At 39.8% G+C, this 22,500-nt stretch overlaps 1 protein-coding gene across 1 annotated transcript in view; it reads left to right on the top strand.

Moving 5' to 3' along the window:
* The window catches only part of col4a4 (collagen, type IV, alpha 4), an 88,522-nt gene that overhangs the window by 24,007 nt on the left and 42,015 nt on the right, over nucleotides 1-22,500 (top strand). Inside the window, exons 5-19 of the mRNA XM_044353777.1 lie at nucleotides 6,425-6,559; nucleotides 6,687-6,731; nucleotides 6,824-6,940; nucleotides 8,099-8,167; nucleotides 8,490-8,525; nucleotides 8,675-8,737; nucleotides 8,932-8,967; nucleotides 12,577-12,618; nucleotides 12,866-12,946; nucleotides 13,132-13,176; nucleotides 13,507-13,569; nucleotides 13,716-13,760; nucleotides 16,196-16,249; nucleotides 16,418-16,478; nucleotides 22,467-22,500. The exon at nucleotides 22,467-22,500 is cut by the window's right edge and continues 71 nt beyond it. Coding sequence (XP_044209712.1) covers nucleotides 6,425-6,559; nucleotides 6,687-6,731; nucleotides 6,824-6,940; nucleotides 8,099-8,167; nucleotides 8,490-8,525; nucleotides 8,675-8,737; nucleotides 8,932-8,967; nucleotides 12,577-12,618; nucleotides 12,866-12,946; nucleotides 13,132-13,176; nucleotides 13,507-13,569; nucleotides 13,716-13,760; nucleotides 16,196-16,249; nucleotides 16,418-16,478; nucleotides 22,467-22,500 — 926 coding nt within the window. The remainder of the gene's footprint in view (nucleotides 1-6,424; nucleotides 6,560-6,686; nucleotides 6,732-6,823; nucleotides 6,941-8,098; nucleotides 8,168-8,489; nucleotides 8,526-8,674; nucleotides 8,738-8,931; nucleotides 8,968-12,576; nucleotides 12,619-12,865; nucleotides 12,947-13,131; nucleotides 13,177-13,506; nucleotides 13,570-13,715; nucleotides 13,761-16,195; nucleotides 16,250-16,417; nucleotides 16,479-22,466) is intronic.

Raw genomic sequence — 22,500 nt, 5'->3', positions numbered from 1 at the left:
TTCTGCAAGTGTTCCTGTTCAGGAACACTTGCAGAAATGACCCAAACTGCTGCAAAGGCTGCAGGAGAGTGGATTGAGAGTCAAGAGGTCCAAGTGTGAGTTTGGATACTTGGGTCATGTGTTGAACAGCCAGGGCATCCATCCATCCTCAGACAAAGTCAAAGCAATCGAAGATGATTACTTCTCAAACAAACGAATCACGTATCAAAGAATGAATAAATTGTTAAATGTTACCAACTACCTGTTAGTAACATCCAAGGCACTGGCACCTGGTTATTCTTAGATTACACTCAATAGATGAGTCCTTCCATGACGTCATGTGCCCAGAATGTTCTGGCTTGTTTTCATGGGTTTTGAGTATTTCACTGCAGTTTTTCCATTCATTAAGTCCATCACTGATTAGTTTGTAGGTTTTTTGGGGTTTTTTTTTTGAGAGAGCAGTAAAGACTATTTTTTTCTTGGAATATACCACCCAGCTCTCCATTCACTCTTTACTTTTCTGTAAAGTGGTGGTGATGGGAACTTTTCCCATCCTCTCATTTTGGAAATGTAGAGTCTTATTTTACCTGATATGGCTTTTGCTGAATAACTCTGTCCTCACCATATCAGACAGGATCTACAGTCGCTGCCTCGATGGACTCACATACTTCAGGATCTGTTCCAGCTGATGGTGTCTGCAGGCTGTAGAGCAGCAGTGGATGTTGTGTTTGTTGTTTCTTCACCTGCAGGCAAATCTAAACATACATGCAAATATTACTCCTTCAGTAAGGACACACAATGATTCATAAATTACACATCAGGCAATAAACACATCCGAAGCATAAATGATAGATAACAGTTGACCAGAACTGTTCAATTACATGAGTGAAAAAGGTCAAGAATCCAGGTTTAAATTATATTTGATGGGAATAAGTTATCCTACCTTTAATGTGACCTGTAGACAACTTGAATAAATATAGATGGTTGCGTCTAATATTAATTATTATTTAAGTTAGCTATGTTCCCTTTATTAATATAGACATTATATTGCACTAGTGTTACATTTTTGTAATGCAAATATGTAAGAAACCATTTAATGATAGATAATATTGTTATTTGACTTGAAACTTTCTTAAATGGATCCATAGTTCAGTGTAGTTCTGGCTCATTTGATTTTTATTTATTTATTTTTAAAAGGTCCAGTAGGTGGTGTTATTGCCTCACAAATGGATGAAAAAAAAGACTGAATGAATGAAAATAAAACAAATGAAATGTGTGTGTGCAAGCTGCAGTTCCTGTGGCTTTCTGCCATTGTGAAGGATTAGAAAATGGTTAAAGGTTTGGCCAAAGTATTGACATAATAAAAATAGATTCCCCAGCATCCATTTGTGGACAAATGGATAAAACATTGCAGATGTACAGGATGAGTTACGTATGTTCGTAACTGATTATGAATATTTGATAGAATTGTAGTAAAATGTGTCTGAATTTGGCCATATTGACACTAGTTATGTAACTGCAGCTGTAACATACAATGAACAGAAGTCACCTGCTGCAGGCTGTGTTTCACTGCAGGTAGCTGGAGTGCTTGATATGATGTTAGATGTTGTTTGACCTGCAGCTGTATTCAAACATACGGAACATCCAGACTGTTGAGTCCTTTTTGTCATTCTACTGCATATAAAGTAGCACTGTACAAATAAACTTTATTTAATTTGACTAAGACCTGCATTTAATTAGTAACAATGTGTAACAGTAACATTCAACAACAACAATAACATTAATAATAATAATTAAAGCTGCAAGCAGCGATGATTGGGCACCTTTGTGCATGTCTTGGCACGCCATGGTTGAAGGGCTTTTATTACGGGCATACAGATCTGTTCAGGAACAGGCTCTTATCAGTTGCAGGAACAAGTTTAACATCACTTTGTGTGTGCACTATGTGGTGAAAGACATCACCCACTATTTATACATCACGTTGCTGTATAACAAATGTAGACCGCACCCTATAAATTTCATGTGAATTGGATGATGTTTGTCACAGGCTAAATTTCCTGTTGCAAGTAGGCAGTGCTACAGAAGAGGGTCGTTACTGTTACCTTCAGCTGCTGCCGAGATTTAATGAACTTAAGGAGAAGCTTTTCATACAGTATAAACAGCTGTGGACAACAGATACTGTAAAGATTGCCCACATTCATTTATAGATCAATACAGACTGATTTACTGACTTTCCTGCTTTTACCATCTTAACCACAGATATTAGTGTTTAATTGAAATAAATTATTTATATTTTTTGTTGACACTGTTCCATAAAACAAAGGACTGTTCTGTCCCATTAGAGTTTGTTATGGACACAGTGAGAGAGGGTACACTATTGTTGAAAGTGCTTTGCAGACATGTTAAAGACAGTTATTTTGAGTTATGGCTTACAGTAAAAGAATACAACCTTCATTTTAAAAGGGGGGTGATGTGATGTATTAAATTTGAGCTTGGTATTTTGGAAACTTGGTTGTGCCATAGTTACCTGTCTGTGCAAAGAGTGCGGGGATATCGTATGCACTGTGGAAGCACCTGCTGAATGTTAAGCTGTCTCCTGTGTTTTATATTTCTGAGTATACCACAGGTACTAGATTAACATTAGTAAGTTTGCTAAACTGTGATAACAACCTAACTAAATGAACTATGAGCCTGTTAGCTAACATTATATAACATAATCTACAGTTTTTGATATGGTGACCTGGCAGACAGCAGCGCACAACTGCAACATGCAATTATTCATCCAGCGACTTAACTCATATTAGAGTAGGTATCAGTGTTTCCCCTATAATAGTACAGACCTGGTGGGCTGCCAGGCCAACAAGAACCACCACTAGACCAAAAAAATATTTTTAATGCCAAAAATAATGCCAAATATTCATTCATTCAGAAATCAATAGCATTTTGGAGCCTCTGTGTAGCGCTATTCCAAAACATAAGTTAACCTCTGTGTCGTTGTCTGGAAAAATCTGGGTAGTGTAGCTCCTTTTAAGAAATAAGGCAGTACATAATATATGTGGGTGTGAGTGAGTGGTTGAGTGAGAGAGCGAGCGGCAGGAAAGTGACGGTGACTGTGAGCGGAGCAGAGGTAAATGTTAGCAGTAAGTTGTCAGTCTGGCAGTAAATGTTCAGTACAGACTACAGTGAGTCAGTTAATAAATGCTGCAGCTTCTCAAGACCAAGAAAAGTCTCATCTCTTGTTTCCTCAAGTGCTGGAAAAGTGAAGGGGTTAGCTCCAAAGTTAGCAACCTGAAGACGCTAAACAGAGAAATAGGGAATGTAGAAATGTGTGGCTGCTGAGTCTCCTGACTTTTGCTCAGTGCACCACCTAGACCGAACTCTTCAATTTACAGAGAGAGACCCAACAATTCCCCCATGAGCAGCACTTGGTGACAGCGGTGAGGAAAAACTCCCCTTTAACAGGAAGAAACCTCCAGCAGAACCCGGCTCTTGGTAGGCGGCCATCTGCCTTGACCAGTTGGGTTGGGTGGTTGGGGGAGGGGGGGGGGGGCACAGAGAAGCAGAACAGCAACAGTAACAACAACAACAACAATAGATTAATGACCAGCAGCAACAAACGGCAACAGCTGGAGAAGGACAGAAGAAGGATGCCAACACGTCTGCGTGGTTTATGGGGTTTCCTGCGGATGAGAAACCGCCAAATCACAACAAAAGTTATCTCAGGGCACTTTTCACATTGAGCAGGTCTAGACGGTACTAATAACAATGACAAGAATAATAATAGAGGGGTGACTAGCAGCAACAAACAGCAGCAGTAGCCAGGGAAGGACACCAACACAAACGCAAAGGCTTGGCCCGGATCACGGGGTTTCAGGGTTTCCTGTGAGATGAGAAAGCACAAAAATTTCTGGGGAAGAAGCCAAGTAACATGCATTAATGGTAAATGAATGCATACAGATGGAGAGGAGGAGGAGGAGAGAGGAGCTCAGTGCATCATGGGAAGTCTCCCAGCAGTCTAGGCCTATAGCAGCATAACTAAGGGCTGATCCAAGGCGAGCCTGGTCGGCCCTAACTATAAGCTTTATCAAAAAGGAAAGTTTTAAGCCTACTCTTAAACATAGAGAGGGTGTCTGCACCCCGGACCGAATCTGGAAGATGGTTCCACAGGAGAGGAGCCTGATAGCTGAAGGCTCTGCCTCCCATTCTACTTTTAAAGACTGTAGGAACCACCAGTAAGCTGCATACTGGGAGTGCAGTGTTCTAGTGGGATAATACGGTACTATGAGCTCTTTAAGATATGATGGTGTCTGACCATTAAGGGCTTTGTAAGTTAGGAGAAGGATTTTAAATTCTATTCTAGATTTTACAGGAAGCCAATGCAGTGAAGCTAAAATGGGAGAAATGTGATCTCTTTTTCTAGTTTTAGTCAGAACACATGCAGCTGCATTCTGGACCAGTTGGAGAGTCTTTAGAGACTTGTTAGGGCAGCCTGATAATAAGGAATTGCAATAATCCAGCCTAGAAGTAACAAATGTGTGGACTAGTTTTTCTGCATCTTTTAGGGACAGGATGTGATTTTTGTGATATTATATAAGTGAAAAAAGGCAGTCCTTGAGATTTGATTTATGTGGAAGTTAAAGGACATATCCTGATCAAAGATAACTCCCAGATTCCTTACGGTGGTGCTGGAGGCCAGGGTAATGCCATCCAGAGCAGCTTTATCATTAGATAATGTGTTTCTAAGGTGTTTAGGGCCAAACACAATAACTTCAGTTTATTCTGAGTTAAGTAGCAGAAAATTGCAGGTCATCCAGGTCTTTATGTCGTTAAGGCATGCTTGGAGTTTGTTTAACTGATTGGGTTCATCAGGCTTCATTGATAAATATAATTGCATATCATCTGCATAGTAATGAAAATTTATGGAGTGTTTCCAAATAATATTACCTAAAGCAAGAAGACAAAGACAAAAGCAAGAAGAAACCAGCAGCCAGAATTCAGCAAAAACCAGCCTGGAGTTTCAGTTAAGGGACTACTTTAAAGTTTCAGTCTGCCTGCCCAGAAGGTGCCTCCTGGCCAATCCCAGGAGTTGCAGAGTTCTGGGGGAGCAGAGTCGGTCTCCTTCTGTACATGGACAGATGGGTACAACTCCTGAATGCAGTTATTCTTTTAATCAAAGTATTTACAATTTAACAATTGCATGATCCCTAATTTTGCATTTTTATATTAGCTTTAGTGTTCTGAAGGTGAAACAAGCAGAACGGTATTAAACATGATGTTAAAGTTATCAAGGATGATGGAATTATGTTAGTGGTACATTTCTTGGCTTAAAGGCAATGGAATTAATGGCTAAAGCACATAATGGCACACATTTGATATACATGCACATATCAACATAAATATTAATTAAATCTACATGTTAGAGTTTGTGTGTGTGTCCACATGATTGATGTGGATTATTCTGGTAAATGTCTGTGATTGTCTGTATGTCACTGGGGCATGACATATGCAGCAAGTTCTCCTTATTGTTGATGGTGATGACTTGCAATCAGTCCACAGTGGGATTAAAGTTGGTGGCAGCTCGTTTGTGTGTGATTGGCTCTTAAAGGTGAGTTACGATAATCATGGTGGGGATTGTTTATCCTAGTGGTACCATCAGTTCACACTGGGATGTGAATTGGTCTTTTCATCTCGCTGGCACTTGTAGCTTGAACGATCGAAAGATGGTTTGGGTCAGTGGTCTGGTTTAGTGACCATGCAGGAGATGGGGGGTCATTATCTGATCCTTTCTGTTGTAAGATGTTGTTTAAATGATCAGTGAGGAGTTTGGAACTCTCTCTTATGTATTATTGGCCAGCATTCCTTTGGGGCTGAAAAAGAGCCGATCTGTTGTTTGAGGATGGTACTGTCTGCCTTCGAAACATGCAGGGACTTTACCCTACCCAAAAATCTTTCTAAAAGTTTCTAATAGCCATAAAATGTATGCCTTTGTTGTTTTATAGCCAAGGGTTAGTTTATAGCCTACCAGCACATCCTAAACATCAATATTTTCAAGGGACACTTCACTTGCAACTTTTTTTATTTGCCATGGTGAGCATTTTAATTTGACTCACCATGGGCCCTGTAAACTATGCCTATAATCTTCTTTGAATATTATTTGGAGACCAACAGCAAATAAACAAATGGACACATTTTGAAAAATCAGTCAATATTCTCTGAAGTGCGTTCTTTCATTCAGTTGAGGCATTTCTTCATCAAAGGTCATGACATAGATATGCTTGGTTTTACTGTGCTTCTCTGTGCATCTCCCATAGGCTTCAATAGAACTGGCACTAAAGTCTGGCACCAATCAGGCCAAGAACATTGGTATTATGATGTAATAACCCCTCCTTCTTTTATAGATTCCCTGGTTCTGCAAGGTTCTAACTTTGCTGTTTGTTTCTTGCAGGGAGCTCCAGGTGCTCTGGGACGGCAGGGCCCTCAGGGGCCCCCAGGCTTCCCTGGCCCTCAAGGGCCTCCAGGAGAGAAGGGCCACCGAGGAGATGAGGGTCCGACTGGAGCTTCAGGACTGAAAGGAGACATGGTGAATAAACACGTTTATTTCTAAAATGGCCAATAGTCTGTTAATCAATAAGTTGTCTGACCAATCACAGTTCTGGTAGTCGTCACATGGTTGTAACACTTAAGTTTAACTCTGGTTGTTGTTTCAGGGAAATGTCGGTGTTCCTGGTTTTCCCGGTTTAGAAGGAGTCCCGGTAAGAAGTGCCCTACCCCCCAGCTTCTCAGCTCCTCTGATTTGTGAGGTGAAGTCAAAGGTCAGTCTGTTAACATGTGTTTGTGTGTTCAGGGTCACCCGGGTCCAGCCGGAGGTCCTGGTTTTCCAGGTCTGGATGGATGTAACGGGACCAGAGGAGGGCGAGGAGATTCTGGATTTCCTGGAGAACAAGGTCCTGATGGAGAACCGGTCAGAACTTCTAATTGATCAATAACATCAATAACATCCATAATGAGAAATGTTGGACCCTGAGCTCTGTGAAATGGAAATTATATGTCAAGTTCTAAAGACTGAGGTCAGAAAACACTCAAAATGTTAAAGAAATTAAACATACAGGCACAGATAATATATACAGTACTGTGCAAAAGTTTTAGGCACTAAAAGTAAAGTGAGAATGCTTACAAAAGTATTGTTATAAGTTGTTTTAATTTATCAATTAACTAGTTGAGTAAACAGCAGAAACTTAAATGAAATCAATATTTGCTGTGAGCAGCTTTGCCTTTAAAACAACAGCAGCAGTTCTCCTCAGTTCACTTTAACAGTTTTTCATGTAACTTGCAGGCAGGTTGTTGTAACCATCCTGGAGAAAGAATCTTCTTCTGTGGATTTATTATTTAGAACATCTCAGGTGCTTCTTCATGTTAATCCCAGATTGACTCCATGATGTTGAGATCAGGGCTCTGTGGGGGCCAAACCATCTGTTGCAGGACTCATCATTCTTCTTGTTACTGAAAATAGTCCTTTATGACTCTAGCTGTATGCTCAGGGTCATTGTCATGTCATTAATAAATTTGGGACCAATCAGACACCTCCCTGATGGTATTGCATAATCTAATAGAATCTAAACATCTAGGGTGCCTAAAACTTTTACACAGTACTGTAGGTACAGATAAATATACAGATACAGATAATACACAGGTACAGATAATGCACAGGTACAGATAATATACAGCAACAGGTAATATACAGGTACAGAAAATATACAGGTGCAGGTAATATACAGGTAAATGTAAAATACAGGTACAGATAATATGAAGGTACAGATAATATACAGCTATAGGTAATATACAAGTAATATACGGGTGCAGGTAATACACAGGTATAGATAATATACAGGTACAGATAATATACAGGTACAGATAATATACAGATACAGATAATATACAGATACAGATAATATACAGGCACAGTTAATAGGAAAGTACAGATAATATACAGGTACAGGGGCAGATACAGATAAAGATGGAGATATACTATATATATATATATATATAAAGTACACAGTGTACTGTGTATATGTAATGTAGTGTTCTGTAAGTACCCTGATAACTGTGTTTTGTGCTTCAGGGTTTTCCAGGACTGAAGGGATTTCCAGGGGATCCAGCAATCTACTTCATACAGTACCCTGGAGTACCTGTAAGTACACCTCTACTGCAAATACACCTGTACTATGAATACACTTGACAGTAGGTTGAGACAGACTTTCCTTAAATAGTTAAAAAGTCAGCTCTGCTCTGTAGTACCTGTGATACCTATGGTACCTGCAGTGCTGCAGTTCCACATATGATTGTGTTATTAGTCCTGAGCTGGTTGTTTCCATCGAGACAACAGTTTGTGAGATGTTTTGATTGTATTAAAGTTTGTTCATGTTGTATTAATGGAACTGCTCCTAGACATACATATATTGATTCTATCAGTAACATGAAGGAAAACTGAACGTAGACTTTCTGTCTGACAGGGTGACGTTGGGCCAAGCGGACTACCTGGTCCCCAGGTGTGAGGACTTTTTATCTTTCAGACATTAAAGTTCCTTTATGTAAAACATCTCAAAAGAGACAAAATACAACAACTCCATGTCTGTCTGTCTGTCTGTCTGTCTGTCTGCCTGTCTGCCTGTCTGTCTGTCTGTCTGTCTGTGTTCAGGGTGAGCAGGGCCTGCCAGGTCAGAATGGAGTTCCAGGTCCTGCAGGATTTGCGGGGTCCAACGTGAGTAACAACAAATCAGAAACATACCTGACAACATTTTTAAATAATTAATTAGAAGTAATAATAATAATAATAAGAGAGACTGTAAAAATATATGTTAATATTGTACAAGTACAAAAAACTGGAGTGTGTTTATATATTTACTGACAACATGTACTTGCAATATTATCATATGTCTGTCTGTCTGTCTACAGGGTTTCCCTGGTCTACCTGGTTCCAGGGGTCCACCTGTAAGTATCATACATACTGTACTGTGACACAACCATCAGATAACTCACTATTGATCACTGATTATAATATTCAACCTTAAGCTGAGTAATGACAGGGGAAAATATATCGCTAATAACAAGTGAATATATAACAGTAATAACAGGGAATATATAACAGTAATAACAGGGAATATATAACTGTAATGACATGCAATATATAACAGTAATGACATGCAATATATAACAGTAATAACAGGGAATATATATCAGTAATTACAGGGAATATATAACAGTAATAACAGGGAATATATAACAGTAATAACAGGGAATATATATCAGTAATAACAGGGAATATATAACAGTAATAACAGGGAATATATAACATTAATAACAGGGAATATATAACAGTAATAACAGGGAATATATAACAGTAATAACAAGGAATATATAACTGTAATGACAGGGAATATATAACAGTAATAACAGGGAATATATAACAGTAATAACAGGGAATATATAACTGTAATGACAGGGAATATATAACAGTAATAACAGGTAATATATAACAGTAATGACAGGGAATATATAACAGTAATAACAGGGAATATATATCAGTAATAACAGGGAATATATAACAGTAATAACAGGGAATATATAACATTAATAACAGGGAATATATAACAGTAATAACAGGGAATATATAACAGTAATAACAAGGAATATATAACTGTAATGACAGGGAATATATAACAGTAATAACATACAATATATAACAGATATAACAGGGAATATATAACAGTAATAACAGGGAATATATAACAGTAATAACAAGGAATATATAACATTAATAACAGGGAATATATAACAGTAATAACAAGGAATATATAACTGTAATGACAGGTAATATATAACTGTAATGACAGGGAATATATAACTGTAATGACAGGGAATATATAACAGTAATAACAGGGAATATATAACAGTAATAACAGGGAATATATAACAGTAATAACAGGGAATATATAACTGTAATGACAGGGAATATATAACTGTAATGACAGGGAATATATAACAGTAATAACAGGGAATATATAACAGTAATAACAGGGAATATATAACAGTAATGACAGGGAATATATAACAGTAATAACAGGGAATATATAACAGTAATAACAGGGAATATATAACTGTAATGACATGCAATATATAACAGTAATAACAGGGAATATATAACTGTAATGACATGCAATATATAACAGTAATAACAGGGAATATATAACTGTAATGACATGCAATATATAACAGTAATAACAGGGAATATATAACTGTAATGACAGGGAATATATAACAGTAATAACAGGGAATATATAACAGTAATAACAGGGAATATATAACAGTAATGACAGGGAATATATATCAGTAATTACAGGGAATATATAACAGTAATAACAGGGAATATATAACAGTAATAACAGGGAATATATAACAGTAATAACAGGGAATATATAACAGTAATAACAGAGAATATATAACAGTAATAACATACAATATATAACTGTAATGACAGGGAATATATAACAGTAATAACAGGGAATATATAACAGTAATAACATACAATATATAACAGTAATAACATACAATATATAACAGTAATAACAGGGAATATATAACTGTAATGACAGGGAATATATAACAGTAATAACAGGGAATATATAACAGTAATAACATACAATATATAACAGTAATAACAGGGAATATATAACAGTAACAACATACAATATATAACAGTAATAACAGGGAATATATAACTGTAATGACAGGGAATATATAACTGTAATGACAGGGAATATATAACAGTAATGACAGGGAATATATAACAGTAATGACAGGGAATATATAACAGTAATAACAGGGAATATATAACAGTAATAACAGGGAATATATATCAGTAATAACAGGGAATATATAACTGTAATGACAGGGAATATATAACAGTAATAACAGGGAATATATAACTGTAATGACAGGGAATATATAACAGTAATAACAGGGAATATATAACAGTAATAACAGGTAATATATAACAGTAATAACAGGGAATATATAACAGTAATAACAGGGAATATATAACAGTAATAACAGGGAATATATAACAGTAATAACATACAATATATAACAGTAATAACAGGGAATATATAACAGTAACAACATACAATATATAACAGTAATAACAAGGAATATATAACTGTAATGACAGGGAATATATAACTGTAATGACAGGGAATATATAACAGTAATGACAGGGAATATATAACAGTAATGACAGGGAATATATAACAGTAATAACAGGGAATATATAACAGTAATAACAGGGAATATATATCAGTAATAACAGGGAATATATAACTGTAATGACAGGGAATATATAACAGTAATAACAGGGAATATATAACTGTAATGACAGGGAATATATAACAGTAATAACAGGGAATATATAACAGTAATAACAGGTAATATATAACAGTAATAACAGGGAATATATAACAGTAATAACAGGGAATATATAACAGTAATAACAAGGAATATATAACATTAATAACAGGGAATATATAACAGTAATAACAAGGAATATATAACTGTAATGACAGGTAATATATAACTGTAATGACAGGGAATATATAACTGTAATGACAGGGAATATATAACAGTAATGACAGGGAATATATAACAGTAATAACAGGGAATATATAACAGTAATAACAGGGAATATATAACAGTAATAACAGGGAATATATAACTGTAATGACAGGGAATATATAACAGTAATAACAGGGAATATATAACAGTAATAACAGGGAATATATAACAGTAATAACAGGGAATATATAACAGTAATGACAGGGAATATATAACAGTAATAACAGGGAATATATAACAGTAATAACAGGGAATATATAACTGTAATGACATGCAATATATAACAGTAATAACAGGGAATATATAACAGTAATAACAGGGAATATATAACTGTAATGACAGGGAATATATAACAGTAATAACAGGGAATATATAACAGTAATAACATACAATATATAACAGTAATAACAGGGAATATATAACAGTAACAACATACAATATATAACAGTAATAACAGGGAATATATAACTGTAATGACAGGGAATATATAACAATAATAACAGGGAATATATAACTGTAATGACAGGGAATATATAACTGTAATGACAGGGAATATATAACAGTAATAACAGGGAATATATAACTGTAATGACAGGGAATATATAACAGTAATAACAGGGAATATATAACTGTAATGACAGGGAATATATAACAGTAATAACAGGGAATATATAACAGTAATAACAGGGAATATATAACAGTAATAACAGGGAATATATAACAGTAATAACAGGGAATATATATCAGTAATAACAGGGAATATATAACTGTAATGACAGGGAATATATAACAGTAATAACAGGGAATATATAACTGTAATGACAGGGAATATATAACAGTAATAACAGGGAATATATAACAGTAATAACAGGGAATATATAACAGTAATAACAGGGAATATATAACAGATGTTGAAGTGTTCCTGTGTTTCAGGGAGAAAAAGGTCGATCTCTGCCCGGACAGAAAGGAGATGAGGTACGAACTTCTAAACTAAACTGCTGCTAAAACAGTTTTATTCTGGCCATGCCTTTGTGAGTGACATCACTGCAGGTGTTTTCCTTCTGACATCTGCTGGAAAACACCTGCAGTGATATCACTTATGGGGTGTGTCCAGAAGAAGGACAGTCAGAAGAGTTTAAAGCTCCAGAGGAACTGCAGTTTGTATAGCATCAATAGTAATACTGTACAGTATCAGTATTGCAGTATTGTGTGTACTCCACAGGGGGAGCAGGGCCCCCAGGGGCCTCCGGGGCCATTTGAGTATGTTGACCCTCCAGAAGATCTGTACATCAAAGGAGAGCAGGTGGGTGGGGCTTCAGTCTCTTCCAGCCAATCAGATTACAGCCTTCAGACACTGTCTACTGTATTTCTGTTGCAGTCCTGCTGTAAATCTGTAGTCAGTCCTTGGCTCAGCTGTGTTTCTTGTGATTCAATGCTGCTATTCTACTGTTTTACTAGTTCTAATGCTAGTTTCTGTTGGTTCGTCAGGGTCCACGAGGCCTTAAAGGTGTCTGTGGCATTCAGGGACTGCCGGTAAGTCCAGTAGGATCCAACCACTGGCACATCTGGATCTAAGAAAAAGGTTCTCCTGAACACATAGTTCTCCTGAACACATGGCTCTCCTACATACAGGGTTCTCCTAAGTATAGACTTCAACTGAACACATGGTTCTTCTGAACACACAGTTCTCCTACATACAGGGTTCTCCTAAGTATAGAGTTCAACTGAACACATGGTTCTACTGAACACACAGTTCTCCTACATACAGGGTTCTCCTAAGTATAGAGTTCAACTGAACACATGGTTCTTCTGAACATAGGGTTCTACTGAACACAGGGTACTGATACACATGTGTGGTTTCAGGGTTTGGATGCCCTTCCAGGAATCAAAGGAGAGAAGGGGATTGTTGGATTTCCGGGAACAAGGGTAAGTCATCCTCTATCTTTACATTATTGATCAGTATCGATCAGTGCTGATCAAATGAAAGTTGTGATGTTTAGAACACAGAGAACAACATGTTACAGGCTGATCTGAAATCCTTTAAACAGCTGTGGTGCATTTGTGTGTTTCAGGGATTCTCTGGAAATCCCGGTCAGTTCGGTGTGAAAGGATTCAAGGTGAGTTAATAAACACTAATAAACTTTCTGTTTATTGATTAGAAAGATTCTGTTTGTCATTTGTGTTTTAATGAAGAATGGTGAGCATGTGATGATGAAGCTTTGTAATGTTTGTATGAAAGGTGAGGACGATCTGGTCAGTAAACCATGATGAAACTTTTATGTATTATGAAATGTTTCATTTCTGAAAAACTAGAATGTTAACACACAGGTGAGTACATTACACACAGACTCAAGTGCTGTTACCAGCAGCTGATGTGTGTATGTGTGTGTGTGTGTGTGTGTGTGTGTGGGGGGGGGGGGGGGGGGGGGGGGGGGGTTTGATGGGGTTTACATTAAAATTTAAACCCCATCAAACCCACACAAAGCAATATTTAAACATAAAGCCAACATATGACACATATTCCAGTAATAAATGACAGCTAGTAACAGTGATAATGCTAACACAGACTACACAGAGTTTGTTATGGTCAAGGTTGTTTTGGATGGAAACAGAGAGGAATAAGATGGGATGGTTTCATTGAGCAAAACTAGTTGTGGAGGGAAGAAGGGTGGGCGGCTGGCGATGGCAAGGGGCAGGCAGGCTGCAGAGGAGGAGTATGGCGGAGCTTGGCTGGTGGCTGGATGGTGTGGAGTAGCTGAAAAGTGGGCTTGCGGCAGTGTAGAGAGCGACGATGTTGTGGATGAGCTGGCACTGGAGACCTGGACACAAGAGAAGTCAGATTAGTAATTTGCACAAAGAGAACACAAGAAAATAACTCAAGTACAAAGAATACTAGGAGGGTAGCTACCACTGAGCTGACTGAACAATTTGGCGATGAGGAAGTGGAAGGAAAGCTGGAGTATTTGAACTGGGGGTTGATGAGCTGATTGCAGACAGGTGTTGAATTGAACCACGTGCCAGGTCAGGGAAGCTGTGCCCACCACACACACACACACACAAACAGACAGGAGAGGAGGAGACACAGGGGAAAACAGGGAAAACAAAGAAACACAGGGAGAAAAACTGGAGACCCAGCCCAAGCCCTGACAGTACCTCCCACTCATCAGGTGCCTCCAAGCATCCTACCAGGTTTGTCAGGATGTCCCTGATAAGAGTCCTGCAGAAGAGAGGCATCCACAATGAAGCTACAAGGAATCCAAGAATGTTTCTCCTTACCATAGCCCTCCCAGTCCACCAGATACTGGAACCCACTGCCCCAGTGGACATCCATAATCCGCCGTGCACTGTAGGCCAGATGATTGCCAATGAGCCGGGGGGCAGAGGGGGGTTGGCTGGAGGGCACAAGGGACTTGAAGACACAGGCTTGAGCAATGAAACATGAAATGTTGGGATTTTTAATGAAGGTGGCAGCTTCAACCTGACAGCAGTGGGTTTAATGATCCTGTCAACTTCAAATGGACCAATGAAACGGGGGTGCCAGTTTACAGGAATCCACTTATGTGCAATTGTGGACTGAAGACAATGTGATTGACAAAAAACACTCCAACTAACTACAGTGCCAGTGGACCAGTCAATGTGAGGGTTGTGCAGTTTTAGCCAAGGTTGCCCTAGAACCACAGGAGCATGACGTGAGAGTATTACAAGCTGCTGAATGGATTCTCGGTGGTAATCTGACAGGACGAGGGTAAGGGGAACTGTGCAATGAGTAATCCGGGACAATCCGGGCATTGACATTCTTAGGACCAGGAAGGGCTTCAAGGGAAATGCCTACTTGAGTAACAACAGTGGAGTCAATTAAGTTATCATCAACCCCAGAATCCACCAGAGCTGGAAGGGGAATGGAGTCACTGTGCCAGATCAGTGTAGCATTAAACTGTATGAGTGGGAGACGGCCCATCAGGGCCCCGACATTACCAGAAGGGCCTAATGTTTTGGCTTAAGAGGACAGGTGGTGAGGACGTGGCCAGCCTGACAACAACAGAAGCAGAGTGCTCTTTTCATCCGGCATTGACACTCAGTTGGAGTGAGATGGGCTCACCCCAAATGCTTGGGCTTCTCGGTGGAAGCTGGGTTGAGGACCTGAGGGAATGGCTGTAAGAGGGCTGGCTATCGGAGCTGACTCAGGGGACTGAACTTGGCTGAAAGCTAGAGGTGGGAGATTGCAAGCAGCCTGCCTTCTCCCTGTGGCATTCACAAAGGTGGTTATCTAGGTGAATAGACAGGGAAATGAGGGAGTCTAAAATATTTGTTTCTTCCCTAGGCACTCACTCATCCTTAATATTATCTACTAAGCCATGAATAAACACACCCTGTAATGCAGATTCATCCCACTCACTCTTGGCTGCCAAAATCCTAAATTCGGGCAGTGGAGGCAAGTTGTAAGATATTGGTTAAATGACTGATTCCTCCACTGATAAACACCTGCCAGCCAACCAGGATTTCCCCTCCCAAAACAGATTTAAGTTTGTTTTAATGATGTGTCTGTTTGCAGGGGAATCTGGGAAGTCCAGGTCTTCCAGGTCTGATTGGACGCGAAGGTCTGAAGGTCAGTTTGTTTGTTTGTCTGTTTGTTTGTGACGTATGCACCACAAGCACGGGTTAACATCATCAGCACTGTGTTGACCAATCACATACGGCAAAAGTGTTTTATCCTTGTTTCCCTGCAGTAACACACCTTGTGTGTACCCTATTTAATGAGCCTGTCTGTTCCCAGGGCATGATGGGAGATCCAGGTCCTAAAGGACTCCCTCGGGATTCAGTCATCACCCACCCAGGTATGGATCAATACATTGGTCAATAAGCTGATTCATAAACCATCAGTTACTACAGACACAACATTTATTAGAGTGTGAATTGATCTTTCATAAAGAACATCAAACTTTCACACAGAGCAGTCCATCCATGACATGTACGCTGCTGCTAACAATCCCACAATGCAATATGTCACATTGTGTTGTTTAGTTGGAGACACTTACCTCTATGAAGTGACCATTTATCTGAAATGGGTTCACAGATTTGGAGGTAAAGACTCTAAGATTCTTTTACAATCCTTTTTTTCTTGTTCACAAGTTGCATCTTCCACTCTTTTGCCCCTTATAAAATTGACTGTGGGCCTGCAGACCGATTAGGACAAGATTCAGACCACTGTGCTGCTGTGGATGCTGTTAATGTTGTGGATGGTGTGGCTGATGTGAATGGTGTGGATGGTGTGGCTGGTGTGGTTGCTGTGGATGGTGTGGATGGTGTGGTTGCTGTGGATGGTGTGGATGGTGTGGATGGTGTGGATGGTGTGGATGGTGTGGATGGTGTGGTTGCTGTGGATGGTGTGGATGGTGTGGTTGCTGTGGATGGTGTGGATGGTGTGGATGGTGTGGCTGGTGTGGTTGCTGTGGATGGTGTGGTTGCTGTGGATAGTGTGGATGGTGTGGCTGGTGTGGATGGTGTGGATAGTGTGGTTGGTATGGTTGCTGTGGATGGTGTGGCTGGTGTGGTTGCTGTGGATGGTGTGGATAGTGTGGTTGCTGTGGATGGTGTGGATGGTGTGGATGGTGTGGCTGGTGTGGTTGCTGTGGATGGTGTGGATAGTGTGGTTGCTGTGGATGGTGTGGATGGTGTGGATGGTGTGGTTGCTGTGGATGGTGTGGATGGTGTGGCTGATGTGGATGGTGTGGCTGGTGTGGCTGGTGTGGCTGATGTGGATGGTGTGGATGGTGTGGCTGGTGTGGCTGATGTGGATGGTGTGGCTGGTGTGGTTGCTGTGGATGGTGTGGATGGTGTGGTTGCTGTGGATGGTGTGGATGGTGTGGATGGTGTGGATGGTGTGGTTGCTGTAGGTGGTGTGGATGGTGTGGTTGCTGTGGATGGTGTGGATAGTGTGGTTGCTGTGGATGGTGTGGATGGTGTGGCTGGTGTGGTTGCTGTGGATGGTGTGGATAGTGTGGATGGTGTGGATGGTGTGGATGGTGTGGTTGCTGTGGATGGTGTGGATGGTGTGGTTGCTGTGGATGGTGTGGATGGTGTGGATGGTGTGGCTGGTGTGGTTGCTGTGGATAGTGTGGATGGTGTGGCTGGTGTGGATGGTGTGGATAGTGTGGTTGGTATGGTTTCTGTGGATGGTGTGGATAGTGTGGTTGCTGTGGATGGTGTGGCTGGTGTGGTTGCTGTGGATGGTGTGGATAGTGTGGTTGCTGTGGATGGTGTGGATGGTGTGGATGGTGTGGCTGGTGTGGTTGCTGTGGATGGTGTGGATAGTGTGGTTGCTGTGGATGGTGTGGATGGTGTGGATGGTGTGGTTGCTGTGGATGGTGTGGATGGTGTGGATGGTGTGGCTGATGTGGATGGTGTGGCTGGTGTGGCTGGTGTGGCTGGTGTGAATGGTGTGGTTGGTATGGATGGTGTGGTTGCTGTAGGTGGTGTGGATGGTGTGAATGGTGTGGATGGTTTGGATGGTGTGGTTGGTATGGATGGTGTGGTTGCTGTGGATGGTGTGGATGGTGTGGTTGCTGTGGATGGTGTGGCTGGTGTGGATGGTGTGGATGGTGTGGATGGTGTGGCTGGTGTGGATGGTGTGGTTGGTGTGGTTGGTGTGGCTGGTGTGGATGGTGTGGATGGTGTGGATGGTGTGGCTGGTGTGGATGGTGTGGTTGGTGTGGTTGGTGTGGCTGGTGTGGATGGTGTGGATGGTGTGGATGGTGTGAATGGTGTGGATGGTTTGGATGGTGTGGTTGCTGTGGATGGTGTGGTTGGTACGGATGGTGTGGATGGTGTGGCTGGTGTGGATGGTGTGGCTGGTGTGGATGGTGTGGTTGGTATGGATGGTGTGGTTGCTGTAGGTGGTGTGGATGGTGTGAATGGTGTGGATGGTTTGGATGGTGTGGTTGGTATGGATGGTGTGGTTGCTGTAGGTGGTGTGGATGGTGTGGATGGTGTGGATGGTGTGGTTGCTGTAGGTGGTGTGGATGGTGTGGTTGCTGTAGGTGGTGTGGATGGTGTGAATGGTGTGGATGGTATGGATGGTGTGGTTGCTGTAGGTGGTGTGGATGGTGTGAATGGTGTGGATGGTGTGGTTGTTGTAGGTGGTGTGGATGGTGTGGATGGTATGGATGGTGTGGTTGCTGTAGGTGGTGTGAATGGTGTGGTTGGTATGGATGGTGTGGTTGCTGTAGGTGGTGTGGATGGTGTGAATGGTGTGGATGGTGTGGATGGTGTGGTTGGTATGGATGGTGTGGTTGCTGTAGGTGGTGTGGATGGTATGGATGGTGTGGATGGTGTGGTTGGTATGGATGGTGTGGTTGCTGTAGGTGGTGTGGATGGTTTGGATGGTGTGGATGGTGTGGATGGTGTGGATAGTGTGGTTGCTGTGGATGGTGTGGTTGCTGTGGATGGTGCGGATGGTATGGATGGTGTGGTTGCTGTAGGTGGTGTGGATGGTGTGGATGGTTTGGATGGTGTGGTTGGTGTGGATGGTGTGGCTGGTGTGGTTGCTGTGGATGGTGTAGATGGTGTTGATGGTGTGGATGGTTTGGCTGCTGTGTGGGGAGGGTGTTCTCACCTTTGCATGAGAAAAGTCACATGGGCCTCAATGGGGGACCCTGTCAGGGTGTGCTCACAGCTCTGTGCTCACTGTCACAATGACAAAAACACACCAATCTATAGTTTCACTGTTTCAAGATTCCACATAACCACTCTTTACCTTGATTACCCCCCTCTGGTGACTTTAAAATCCCTTTGAATAAATACTGGTCAAATTTGACTCAGAACACCTTCTATTTGTAAAACTGTATACCAGCTGCATAAAAATGAATAATTTTGAAACATTTACTGGGCCACTTTAGAAAAAGTAAGGCTTAAATAATGTAATTTATGTTGTTTTTACTGCTTTCCAATGTCAAAATGGGTCAAATTTAACCTGAACAGTATGTATAATGTACGATATTATGTGATTTGCCCTGAAAGCTTGCAAAGCCCTTCTCATGTGTCTCAATAATATTAATTATTTTCAAATGAACATACATGTTAGTATGTTGATACATATTCTAAACTTAATGGACCTTGACCATGTAGAACAGGGGCCATTTTTTCTCAGCACAGCTGAGGGGGAAGTGATGAACAGGCATCCTAATATGTTGTTAATTAGGGGCTAAGCACAAAAATGCCAGGGCCCAACAGTCCCTGGTACTGAAAGTGTGAGGAACCTATTGTTTTTGAGATGGTGATTATTATTATTCCAGTACGCCATTGCATTTTTGAGGAGCTTGGGATGCTCAAAGTGGCGTGATTTGATATCTGATATGATCTTGGGCATGAGTGTGGCAAAATGGTTCGAGGGTGCCCCCTAGAAAATTTCAAAGTCAAAGCCCCCGCCTTCTAATTTGACATATATGTATGAAATTTGGTAGGCAGATGTAACATCTACAGACTTTAAAAAAAGCCTCTTAGTGCCATGCCCTAAGTCCATCAGGAAGTCAGCTATTTTGAATTTACTTTGCAATATTTTCATAAAGTGAAGCCATTTACAGGTGTTGTACTTTAACAAACTCCTCCCAGAGATTTAACCCGAGCATCTTCAAATGTGGTAGGTGATATCTAAAGATCTTTGCGATGTTGAATTGCAAAGCTTTTTCATTTTCATTTTTCATTTTCATTCTGATAACTGACATCATCGCAGCATTCAGCAAGGATTCAGGTGCATTCAGGTGGAAGATGAACAAATCTCACCTGCCAACAAACATGACGCCATAGACAAGCAAAACAATTCCCAAATGTTCCTAAATGTTCCCAAATGAGGTTTGATTCATTCAGTGAGTCAGAAGAATACAAGCTGATGTTCAGGCAGCAAAGATGGACATACTCTACGTCAAACATAAACATGAAATTATATTTTTATGTTGATTTATTTTAATGGCATTATTGACTGATTTTATTTGCTGCTAATGTTGAGCTGTAAGTTTATTTAATAAAGGTTATAAATGAACTCAAGTACAGAATTTTCTTTTTATAGAACTTTGAGTCCTCATGGTTCTCATGTTCAGAAATACATTAAACATTAGACCTGAAATATAGTTGTTTCTGTGATATGCAGGATGCTTTTTATCCAAGGAAGTCATTACATATGACTCTTCACTGGTAGTAGTTTAAAAAAAACAAATTTAAAAATACTAATACTAATACTAAAATAAAATAAAAAAATATCTTTTGCTTGCAGTTTTCCCAAATTCCTGCAATTTTACTGCAAAAAGAGCACTTACAAACATTGTAAATTGTATCACAATTTTGTAGAGAAGCTGCTGCAAAATCAAACATTTTTGGCTGCAACAATAAAAATAATGGTGGATTAGACCACAGGACCAAACTCAGCCTACTAACTGCCTTTCTGTTCAAGTCAAGTTCAAGTTTATTTGGCCACCTGTCAATGGCATCATATCCCCTTTGCACTTGCGTCAGCATTGTGGTTGTCTATCAGAAACTGTCAAAAATTGACTTTTTGTCCAGTTTTAAGTCACATTTTTATGATTCACGTTTTAAATAATTTTTAAGTACATCTTTTAACCAGAGGAAGGATTTTAGTCACTGGCCATCTGGATCTTAAGTTATCAGATAAACAAGTTGAGCAAATGTTAGCAGCAGCTCGGCTAGCATCCTGTGTTCACTGAACAGCGTCAGAGAAACTCTGATTTTTTACATGAAACTGCTTTATTCACTATTTTCACCGATTTTAATCAGCAGGTCTGTTTGTTTTGGAGAGGAGGAGTTCAGCTCCCAGTAAAAACCTCCTGAACAGTGAACAATGAGGGAATCCTAACTGGGAGAAGCTGGTTGTTTAATAATGAAGACAACAACTCCCGTGATCCCATGCTACTTCACAATGTCATCAAACTCCATCTTTTGTTATTGTTTTGATTGAGAGACCCCGAGTGGCAGAAATGACATGCTGTGTCTTTAAATAAAGGTTTGAATGAATGAAAAAAATAACATGAATGAGTTAAACTCAAACTGGCAGGAAAAACCTTTCACGGACTTAAAATTCAAAGATCTGGTTGACTTCAAAACTGCCCAAATGTACAGAGTAAAAAACCAACAGTTACCTGACAGTATCCACGGGTTGTTGATGAGCGAAAGTAAACATGACCTGAGAGGAATTTGTATATTCAAAAAGCATTTAGTAAGAACAAATGCAAAAAAGCACAGTGTCACAATCAAAGGAGTTAATGTGTGGAGCAACTGCAGTGAAGAAATGAAAACATGTGGAGTCAAATTTAAAAGACTTTTTAAAAATAATATATTGAACAGATATGGGATGGACTTTTGTTTGTTTCCAACCTGATTGATTTGTTCTTGTGTTGTTTGAGTGATTGGTTTGCACTTAATCTGACTATTTTGTTCTTGTTTTATGTGAATTTTTGTTTTGTATTTTATCTGATAGAGATGGGTATCATGGACACTGGTGGCAGATAGTTGAGTTTTCATATTAATCATAAAAGTTTATTTGCCAGAGCAAAAAAACTCAAGAAAAGGGGGGTAGGACTAGAAAAGTTTTTAAATTCTTCCTACTCCTTTTCAAACATGGAATGCCTTATTTGAATTTTTAACTGGGATTTTGATATATATGTTTGCTGATGATTTTGTTTGTTTGTCTTGTTTTCTTGCTTATATGTATTTTTTTCTTTTAACATGTTCGAAATAAAACTGAAATTGAAAATTTAAATTTACTTTAAACTCATCATTTGGGGATTTTTAACACTAATGCTAATCCTGTCATCCAGGTGAGATCGGGGACCCTGGTGCTCCTGGACCGAG

The sequence above is a fragment of the Thunnus albacares genome, chromosome 6 (genome assembly GCF_914725855.1).
Source record: "Thunnus albacares chromosome 6, fThuAlb1.1, whole genome shotgun sequence".
Lineage (NCBI taxonomy): Eukaryota > Metazoa > Chordata > Actinopteri > Scombriformes > Scombridae > Thunnus > Thunnus albacares.
This window is presented reverse-complemented; position numbering and strand designations above follow the sequence as displayed.